We start from the raw sequence: 11,007 nt of genomic DNA, 5'->3' as shown, positions 1-11,007 counted from the left end.
ATAAAAAGACAATATGGTAATCTATCTATTACTTCTATTAAAACATTTTTTTACAATTATCATATCAATAAAATCACTCTCAAATTTCATAAACTTTACTTCCAAATCCATTCATTATCACCTCTAAATTCCTTTAAAAAACAACACACAATTTACTCTCAAATCCATTCAAACCCAACCACTCCCTCTCTCTCAAACTCATTCACTCAAGTAAACACAGCGTTAAGGATGCATTTTCAGATTGGAAGTAGCCCCTTTTTCTCCGGTGTCTTTCTTCGCACTAATTTACTGTACAAATTAGAAAGAGAAGAATACGAGGTGTGTGTTTTTTTCAGGTGATAAGAGGATGACGAGAGAGGATTAGTAATATTCTTATGAAATCATCCTATATAAGGTGAAATTAGAGGATGATGTAAGAAAAAATACTAAATTATCTTCGTTACTGTTAAAAAAAAAAATTGTCATGTAAATAAATTATTTCTTACGTAAGCATTTAATATGTAAATGTTAAATTTATTTTCTTACCAAATATATTGTATTATTTATTTTTTATAAATATTTTTTTTTTAAATTTCAATCATCCAATAAAATTTATAAAAATAATGCTAACCTATCATTTTATATTACTTTTAACTTCAGGGACGTTTTGATAATTTAACTTTTTTATCTATTAATTTTTTTTAATATGTCAGATTAATCAATTCAATCACAAACTTTTAGAAACTTCACTCTCTGGTCCACTCCAAAATGACTTTCAAATCCTTTAAAAGAAACAACATCATCTTCATCCTCTAATCATTCTACTCTCTTCCTCTCCTTCTTCTCCAAATCAATCTATCAAAAAGAACACAACTCTCATGTTTTTAGAAACTCATTAAAAGTATCAATCTCAAAAAGCACTTATTTGATAGTTAATAGTTTCAACATCAATGACAAGTTTTAGCTTTTTGAGACAATTCTCACATGGATGATATTAATTTACTTTGTCTTAGAAATTTCTTTTGCAGTAGTGTTAGGTATATATTAATAATGTTTTGTTTAAATTAACAACATAGTTGTGACTCGTAATAGTCATTATTCATTACCGTTAATTATTTAAACGAAGTTAACAAAAAAAAGATCAAATTGAACAAAGTTGAAGAAAATTGAAACTTGATTGAACAAAAGAACATTATGATTGAATTAACAAAACTAAATGAAAACTGAGACCAAATATGTATTTTAACCTTAATTTTATGTTAATTTTAACCATAAGGATAAAATTATAATATAACAATTTTATCTATTAAAATATATGTTTTTTTTATCTATCATATATGTCAAATCATTCATAAAATTTCGTAAACTTTATCTTCAAACTCCTTCATTTTCATCTTTCCATCCCTTAAAGCAAACAATCTCACTCTTCTCTCTCAATCTCCTCAAATTCATCTACTCACTTTTTTCTCAAATTCATCCTTGAAAGCAAACACAACCTTAAAGTTCCCGAAGAAAAAAAAATCATTCAAATACTAATGAGACTTTAAGTGACATATTGAACTTGCAAATTTCACACAAGTCTGCATGTATGTGAAAAATTTGAGACTTGAGAAGGAAAAAGAAACTTGGGACTTCAATACAAGTCTACTATCGAGTTTACTTTCTTGACAACCAAAATCATATTTTTATTGTTTTAACTCATTATTATTTTTTACATACTTATCTTTAGTAGTGTTTAATATATTATAATTTTTTGTTTTACATAAAAATATATGGATATGTCAATTAGAAAATTTGAATCAGACTATTAAAATATCTATACAAAGAGAATAGTTGAGGCTTTAACTACATCATAAAAAGGAACTAATAAATTTATAAAAATAGATAAGAAAATGAATTAAAAAATACATGTGAGTGCTCTTTAAATGAACAAGATAATAACAATATAGATATAGATGAAAGTAACAATATTGAAAGAGAAGTAGTTAATCATGACAATCTAATAAATAATTTTACATCGAAGAAATTTCAAAAAATAAATTTTAAATAAGATACCTTATTTTTTAAGTTTGTTTTAGGCATTTCAAAACTTTGAGCCACCACTCTTTCTATCATGACCTTATTGGAAATATAATATGCATTTTATATTTGACAAAAACAATCTTTGAGTATACTTCATTCTTTTTTTAATCCACTCATTGGTACGAGTCAAATCCTTTATGGTTAGTTTGCTTCTAGGGATGTAATGTTCAAGTGAAAGGGAAGGAGAAGATATCCCTGATTTGTTTCAAGTGATTTTTAGGAATTTGTGAGGTCAAATTTGGTAAAGAGTGGATGAAACCCATCTCCTCATAATAGAGAAGATTTGCAAGAAAAGGTACATTCTCACATACTATTTTACCAATTTACCCGTAAATTTTAATTAATGGTCTGTTTGTTATTATAATCTCATTTACATATTTGAATTATAAAATATTAGCGTAAACGTTGGCGTTATTACACATATGTGTACGCATCTTTTAAATATATATATGATATTATATTAGTAGGTGATGATATTGTAATTAGAGTTGTCAAAATGGGTAACCCGGTCTGACCGTCTCGACCCACCGCGGGTTGATGATTTAGTGAGCCAACCCAACCCAGCTCACCTTTTAGCGAGCCAAAAAAATTTGAACCCGGCCCGGCCCACCACGGCTTGACGGGTTAAACGGGTTGGCTCATAGGTTTACTTAATTAAAAAAATACAATTTTTTTTATTTTTTTCAGTCAAAACTAAATTTTAATTCTAATTAAAATCTAAATAAACTTTAATACTATCCAAATACAAACAAAAAAAATACAAATTATTTATGTGTTGGATAAAAAGAAAAACCTAACATGACCCAATTGTAAAACTCAACTTAATAAAAAAAATAAAAAACACTTGTGACACTTGTAAAAAAATTTCAACCAACCCAATCCTATAGTGAGCCGGGTTGGCTTAGGAGTTCCATTCCATTTTAACAACTCTAATTGTAATATCACTAAGGTAATATACAAAGTAAATACGTAAATCTATGTTTTCTAAAAAACAAAGTGCTCTAAATGGAGTAAGGAAGAGAAAATAATCGTTAATGAATGAGAAAAAAAAAATTGTTAGAATAGTCACTATTAGAAATTCTCATATTACATGAAAATTTTCTTGCAAATTTGATAAAAAAATTTGCAAGAAAAAACTTTTTCCTACTATTTTTTCTAAGAATTTTAGTTGGCAGGTAATTCCTTCGTGAGTAATTATTTCCTACAAAATTATAAAATTCGCAAATATTTCTTACAAAATTTATTGCGAAAAGTGTTTTATACAAAATATTTTGAAAAATAATAGGAAGTAATTTCCTGCAAATTATTTTTCATAGCAAAATTTATAAGTATTTCTTACAAAAAAAAATTCAAAACAAAATTGTCAAGAAATATGAATTTTTTAATAGTGAGTTTTATAGAAAACTTATTAAAATAACCATTAATTTAAAAAATAAATAAATAATTTTATTGTAAAGGGTAGATTAGGAATAAGTAATTATGGACACAAAAAATGAAATCTCTTTATATATAGTTAGATATTAAATGCTTTAATATTTACAAGTTATAAATTAAACTAGTATATACATGAAATTTAACTATTTTTCATATATTAATGTTAATAATGATAATAATAATAATAATAATAATAATTAATTTTAATAAATAATAATAATAATTTACAATAATAATATTAAGAACTAATAAAATGTATTAATAATAACAATATACATGATAACATAAAAGTACTAATGTTAATTGTGAAATTGAAACACAAAAAATAATTAAATTATTATAATAATTATTATTACTAACAATATTAAATTGTGTGCATAATTAAAAAAATAATAATGATAATAATAATAATAATAATATTATTATTATTACTTGAAATATAAATTTTGATAGAAATATCTGTGTACATTTATATAGAAATTAAATTTGGTTTCAATTTGAAGAGGGACAAAATTGCTCAATTTTTACAAAAATTGGGACTAAATTGAAACAAAAATTAAAATACTGGACCAAATTTAGAATAGGAAAATGACATCTGACATAATAGTGACACGTGGCACTGTCATTGTCACATCACACTGTCACTGTCATGTGGCATGATGTCAGCTTGACACGTGGCAAATTTGTAATTTTTTAAAAATAATTTAAAAAAAAATCAAAAAAAATTAATAAATTTAGGAACTGACACGTGACATCTCATTTAACGCCGTTACCACACCTCTAACGAAAAGGACTTGATTGCATCAAATTTCCCAAAACATGGACCAAATTGAGATAAAAAAAATAGAGGGATCAAGTTGATATTTTGCTACAAAAATGGGGACCAAAGGTATAATTTAACCTATAATTTATATTACTAGACTCGTCTAAGTACTGCATGAATAGACTCGTCTAATATGTATTGCAAGACTCGTCTAATATGTATTGCTAGAATATTTTAATGTATGAACATAGTTGTCTATATTCTTATACTCATCTAATCAATGTATGAAATGACTTAGGTAATATTTTTTGTTATACTCATTTAATCGGTGTATGTAGTAATGGATCTAAGACCCTAAGTTAGTGATGGCAATTTACTTTTCAAGTCAAGTGTTGTATTTGTACACTCTCAACTACACATAGGTCTATCAATAGAGCAACAAAAAACGGGTTCAAATACGTAATTTTCATATACTTAGTAATAATTTTAACAAAATCATAAGCACACCTATATACCTTTATATATATATATATATATATATATATATATATATATATATATATATATATATATATATATATATATATATATATATAAACACATATATTGGCGGCTCAAGAGTTTTGAGGCTTAAAAAAAACTTAAAAAATAGGTTTTTTATTTAAAATTTATTTTTTGAGTTTTTTTTGATGTAAAAAATTAGACCTTTGAATATAATTTAATGAAGAAAAGTGCCTAGAATGTATATTCTTAGAAAAATTTATATAATTGATTTTAATAAAACATTTTTTCACAAATAAATCTCTTAAATTTGTGTCAACAAACATAATAAAAACAACATGAACATAAATAGAAACATAATTATCTAATATGTATCGTAAGACTTATTTAATCGATAAATTAGAAATTGTTTATGTGATATATATAAATAGTTTATAAAATTATTAAAATATTTTAAATTTATTAACTTTATTGTTAAATTATTAAATAACATATGACGAACGAATGATTAGAAGATTCACATCACACTAAACAAAATAAAACTAGAAAAACTTAATTAAAAAATATAATTTTTAGTGGGCTATACAAATTTATTAAAATTCAATTAGAAATTCTTAAATTTAAGAGAAACTTCAAGCTTAATTAAACCTATAACTATTTTTTTTTTTAAGATAAAATTTGATTTTTTTTATCTTTCGAACTTTTGATATTTTAAAAGCCAGCATTTACCTTTTGCAATGATTTCTACACTGGAACCTTCAAGCTACCGATAATAAATCTCATAAATATCTTGGAACTAGGGAAGATAATATACCGCATTTAAAGTTTATTTTCCTCTGTGAAGTTGTATTTCACAACGGTGTTTGGCTTAGTCCCTTCAGCTTCTTGCGTGAAACCCAATGCATGAGATAGTTATAGAATGTTACAACGGGAGCAGGTTCATCTCTTTTTTATTATTATTATTTTTTTTGAAAATTGAAAATGAGTGTCAATGAATCCGCTCCCATTTTTATCACATTATCTATATATATAGCATTCACCTTTGCTTCGGGAATGAATTCAGGTTAGTCTTCTGCCAAGAGAGGACCTGTGATTCCTAAAAAGAAGATTTTTCTACTGTTCCTTTGGATATATATGAACTCTGGTAAATTTAGTAAACCAAAATGCTGAACCAGGAAAAGCTTATTATGTAAGAAGATGGTAGAATAGACAAGTTTTGACTATTATTAATGAGAACTGGTTTCACTAACACAAAAAAGCCTTTTAACGTCCGATATTTTCGACCTTTGACGTCTGCCCAAACACCGACGTCGTATCGGGTGACGTCAAAATAACGTCGGAAAAACAGCAGACGTCACTTGACGTCGGTCCTTTAGTAGTCCGACGTTATCCAACGTCGGGGCCAGTGATAGCAGACGTCAATTTTCGCGCCAGGAAGAGGGAAAAACCTGAGCAGTTTGACGTCTGTCAGGGACTGTCAGACGTTAAATAACGTCGGACTGTACCAGGGCCGACGTTATTTAACGTCTGACAGACCCTGACAGACGTCAAACTGCTCCATTTTTTTTTTAAATATTTGACTGTTTTTACAATATCCACACACCTGAAAATCAGAAAATTCCCAGAACAATTTCATAATACTTTCAGCACAATTTTAGAGTTACAGTTATATATAATAGAACTAAAGTTTCAACATATATTCTAAACTAATATAAATAACAACAAACTAAAAGTTTCAACATGAAATTCTTGTACAATAAAGTTTTTAAGACGAGTTCTAATTCATGTGGTATCAACCCCATCTCTCCAATAGATATGCTGCCCATTCCTGTCTTAGTGTGTGGATAATGTCATCTGGCAGAGGTGATGGATTCTTGAATCGCTGAAAAAGTAATACAATTTCAATACATATGAATATCATTCTTTAAAGTTTGATATGATTGATAATATGTGAAAGATATATATAATTACCTCTATCCATTCATCTTTAACTGCAGCTCGAATGATTGTTCTTATCCAAGACATGACATAATATCCACATTCCCATGAATCTTCTTGCTTGTTACACTGAACATTACAAATAAAATAAACACATCAAAGTCATAAGTTGACATACAGAAATTAATAACTTTAAAATGAATGAGTTCTAACCTTTGGATATATGACTTTAAGTTGTTGGCCTCTAGGTTTACCCACAATTCTAATGAAATTTTGGAAACATAAAACATATATAAGTTTTTATAACTAAGTAGATACATAGGTTAGGATTGAAAAAAAAAATAATACTTACTCTTGTAACATGTTTTTAAAAGCTGGTGGAATCTTCCTATGGCATGAACAAAACCATACAACTAGGCATTGTCTTGGAATGATGAGACAAAGTTGCCAATGATACCTACCATCAATGACAAGTACTTAGCCAAAATAATTAATAATACTTCACAAAATATTATTAGCAAAAACACTTACGAATCAATGTATGGTGCAAAGTAGATCTCTCTATTTGACTCAACCATCCATGTTTGCAAATAAAGTTTGATGTGGTCAGGTGAGTTTCCCGAAGGTTGAATTGTTTGAGGTTCAATGAATCCATAGACGGAAGATCGACCTTGGTCCACAATGACTTTGTCCATGTACCTATAAAAAGACAATTAGGTATAATATTAAAAGGTACCAATTCCTTGCTTTAAATATGAAATACAATGAAAAAAAATCTTACATGCACCATAGTTGTATGACTGAAATATTTAACATCTTGTCTCCTGTAATGATCTCTAGTGCATCATTCAGGGTTATGTACAATGGGACATGACAATGGAGGCCAAATACTCTTAACTCCCACTCTAGCTCTACCGGTCCTCTTTTCAACTTGTGTAATTTGAGAAGCAGCTTTCCTAGAGGATCATCTTCTGCTTCTGCCATTTCATCATCTTCACGTATAACACGTGGACGTCGGACCGGCTGTTTTTCAGGACGAGTGGACTGAAATAAAGATTTAGAAAGGTTTGACGTTAAAAGTTTTATAAATTGTAAGATTGAACTACTAAAAACATGATGTCATAATACCTTTGGTGGGCTAAAGTATGGCATGATCAGTGCTTTAGGCCAAGCCATAAATGTGCCTAAAGCTTCCCCAACAAATTGGATTTCTGAAGTTGGCACAGGCACTTGAGCATGGGGATCTCGAACTTCATCAATCATCACACGCGCATACTGGGGCAATAGAGGAACACCATGGATAGTCTCCCCACCCTGCAGTTGTCGTCCTATGGCCACTACGCGCGGGGGGTCTTCATCAACCAATAGCTCATACAAACTTGTGTAGTCAGTATGATCTACACCAGAGCATGAGCCTTTTGTACTCACACGTTGTCCTGTTGGAGCTTGAGTGGGTAATTCCATGTTCTGTTGTTGCATGGACTGAAGCTTTTCTTCAAGTGTTCTTTGTATTTGTTGTTGCTGTTGAAGTTGTTCCATAAAACGTTGCTCCATAATTCCCATGCGTTGGTTGAATCTTTCCTCCATTTGTTGCTCCATCTTCCTCAAGGCCTCTTGACTCAACGATTCATTACTTCTTTGTGGAGGACCAAAGTAATCTCGAAGACCAATGGAACCTCCAACACCACGCACACGTCCTGGGTGCTCTGGCCTTCCAATTGCCGTTGTGAGTATATCGTCCCGACCATGGCCAACAAACGAACCCTGAGTCTCTTGCTCAATTAATTCATCCTACACCACAAAAGAAAGTTTAATCAAAAGGAGAAACATATGAACTATGATAGTCAAATAAGGTTTGTACTTACTATTTTTTGAGATATGATTTGAGCTGATTGTGATGTCATTTGCCCATCGGACTTAGTCCGAGCAGCCTTCCACATCTCGTACCTAGGAATTGCATCCACTAGGTCAGGGGACTCAAGTCCCAGAGACTGTGCACGCGACTTTTTCAATTTTTTCTCCAATAATGCATAACCACCTCGAGAGAGTACATGTGGTGTATCATTAAGCCTTTGTCTTTGTTGGGCTGCTGTCCTTTTTTCCTGTCACACATAACATTATTTAATAGTTTGAATACAGAAATGTATGACTAGTGTCACTATAAACAAATTTAACAAACAAACCTGCCAGTCTCCAGACTCTCTACATGCACGAAATTGCATCCATTCCTCCTCCGAGATTTTGTACTTCTCACAAGGAGTGTCATGTTGTCTATCTCCAAACACATATAAACGTGTGAGCCTTGCCTTGAAGTCCCTCCATCTGGTGGCTATGTGAGATAAATTGTAAATCATCAGCAAAACTGGCCATGAACTATGTTTGCTACTTAAGTTCCCATAAGGATTCATACCATCTGTAGCAAGTCCAAGTCTTAAGTTTCTTGGCTCAGCACCAAATTCTGGAAATGTTTCATCAATCTTCTTCCATTGTGGAGAATCAGCTGGGTGTCGAAGAAGATTATCACACTTTCTTCCATCAACGTGCCATTTCAGGTTTTTTGCATCTTCTTTAATGGAAAATAGTCGTTTGAATCTAGGAATTATAGGAAGGTACCACATCACCTTAGCAGGTGGACCATCTTTGTCTTCATCGCCACTATTTCCATCAATTTTCTTTTTAAACCGCGATAAACCACATGTTGGACACGCCTTCAGTGAAGCAAACTCGTCTCTGTATAAAACACAATCATTTGGGCATGCATGTATCTTTTGATATTCCAAACCCATTGGACATAAAACTTTCTTCGCTTCGTAATTACGGATAGGTAACGTGTTATTTTCTGGAAGCATCTCCTTTAACAACTCCAACAATTCTGTGAAACTTGTATCCGTCCATCCATGCCTTGCTTTTAAACTGAATAATTTCAAAGTTGCTGACAGTCGCGTAAAGTTAGTGCATCCTGGGTACAATTGTTCCTCTGAATCGGACTTAAGAGAATCATATAAATGAACTTTTCCAAAATTCTCCTCCCCAACATCACGTACCATATCTTCTAAATGATCATTCATCCAGTCGTCTACATAATCTGTTCCTCGTGATGTTGTAGGCTTGTCTAATACTTCTCCATGCCAAGTCCAAAGTGTATAACTTCTCATTATACCAAAGATGAATAGATGATCACGCATTGTTCCTAAGTCATGACGTATTTGATTAAGACAACGAACACAAGGACAAAAATATGTCCCGTTACTTGAGATTGCGTGTTCTTGAACATATTGCAAAAACTCAGAAACCCCCTTCTCATACTTTTCACTTATGCGACGCTCATTCATCCAGCTTCGATCCATACTATATGTTCGTAAAAAACTCAATCAATCTCAAACTTTTAAGTCTCACAAGGTGAGGCCCTACCCATTCGAAAAAATTATTTTTCATAATTTTCTAACACATACAAATAAGTCAAATATCATAAATTTCACAAAATTTCGACAGCATTTCGCATTGGTCTCTGAAGTACACGAAATGAAAGTGATTAATCATGATCACAATCAAGTATGCATCCAGAGAACAACACAAATTAGCCTCAACCGAAATTTTGTGAAATTTATGCATAAACCTCAATGTATGCATTATAACAAATTATGAAAAATAATTCTTCCAAACTGTCCGATCGGACAATTCAAGATTTAATACAAACGATTAAAAATTTAATCATTTGTACTAAATCTTAAACGGGAACTAAGGTTCACTTAGTATTTGATTAAAATTATAATAAATCTTCATATATAAAACAACAATGCAACCATAATATTAAAAAATCAAATAAAATTGAAAATATTTTAAATAAAAGAAATCTAACAATAAACATAAATTTCTTTCAAAATTATGTAAATATTAATACAAAAATTCAAAATAAAAAAGTAGACCCAAAAAAATAACTAAAAATTATTAAAAATATTAAACTACAACGGTAAAAAAAAAATTCAATTTTATACATACAATATGAACACACTTACAAAATGCAAAAAGAAGGATAAAAGTAGCTAACCTCTTCTTGCAAAACCAAAATCGAAGTTGGAGGAGAGTGGTCTTAGGGGCCGAACGTGCTAATGGTTGGCCAAATATGGGAAAGAAAAACACTACCAAATGGGAACGAAAACGATAAATATTGGGCTCAAAACTCAAAACCAATCCACAAAGCAAAATCCAACAACTTTCAGTAGTGAAAAATGATAAACTGTACCTGCAATGGCGTCGTCGCCGGCACGGAGGGGAGAATGTGCGAGGCCAATATTCCGTTTCACCCACCA

The 11,007-nt window shown here is 30.5% G+C and overlaps 2 protein-coding genes across 2 annotated transcripts; both read right to left on the bottom strand.

Moving 5' to 3' along the window:
- Positions 1-6,551: 6,551 nt before the first annotated feature.
- Positions 6,552-8,799, bottom strand: LOC114165591 (uncharacterized). The gene is made up of 8 exons (XM_085676032.1): positions 8,563-8,799; positions 7,826-8,488; positions 7,479-7,741; positions 7,229-7,396; positions 7,050-7,154; positions 6,911-6,959; positions 6,731-6,826; positions 6,552-6,641 (listed from the first exon to the last, which is right to left on the bottom strand). Exons 1-8 carry the CDS (start codon positions 8,635-8,637, stop codon positions 6,552-6,554), a joined length of 1,509 nt encoding a protein of 502 aa, XP_085532158.1. The 5' UTR covers positions 8,638-8,799.
- A 15-nt stretch (positions 8,800-8,814) lies between these two features.
- On the bottom strand, positions 8,815-10,044 carry LOC146884788 (uncharacterized). Its single transcript, XM_085676031.1, has one exon. It carries the CDS (start codon positions 10,042-10,044, stop codon positions 8,815-8,817), a length of 1,230 nt encoding a protein of 409 aa, XP_085532157.1.
- Positions 10,045-11,007: the final 963 nt, after the last annotated feature.

This window comes from Vigna unguiculata, chromosome 7 (assembly GCF_037176805.1).
Source record: "Vigna unguiculata cultivar grain cowpea cultivar isolate G323 ecotype 2 chromosome 7, ASM3717680v1, whole genome shotgun sequence".
Lineage (NCBI taxonomy): Eukaryota > Viridiplantae > Streptophyta > Magnoliopsida > Fabales > Fabaceae > Vigna > Vigna unguiculata.
Note: the sequence above shows the minus strand (reverse complement) of the source record. Positions and strands in the feature narration are given on the sequence as shown.

What these genes read in the sequence shown, in the direction of transcription:
- LOC114165591 (XM_085676032.1), bottom strand. Translation starts at nt 8,637, where the DNA reads ATGTGGAAGGCTGCTCGGACTAAGTCCGATGGGCAAATGACATCACAA. An exon ending in TTTGCACCATACATTGATTC is followed by an intron (nt 7,155 to 7,228) that starts GTAAGTGTTTTT and finishes CATTGATGGTAG; the next exon opens with GTATCATTGGCAACTTTGTC. An exon ending in TTTAAAAACATGTTACAAGA is followed by an intron (nt 6,960 to 7,049) that starts GTAAGTATTATT and finishes AAATTTCATTAG; the next exon opens with AATTGTGGGTAAACCTAGAG.
- LOC146884788 (XM_085676031.1), bottom strand. Translation starts at nt 10,044, where the DNA reads ATGGATCGAAGCTGGATGAATGAGCGTCGCATAAGTGAAAAGTATGAG.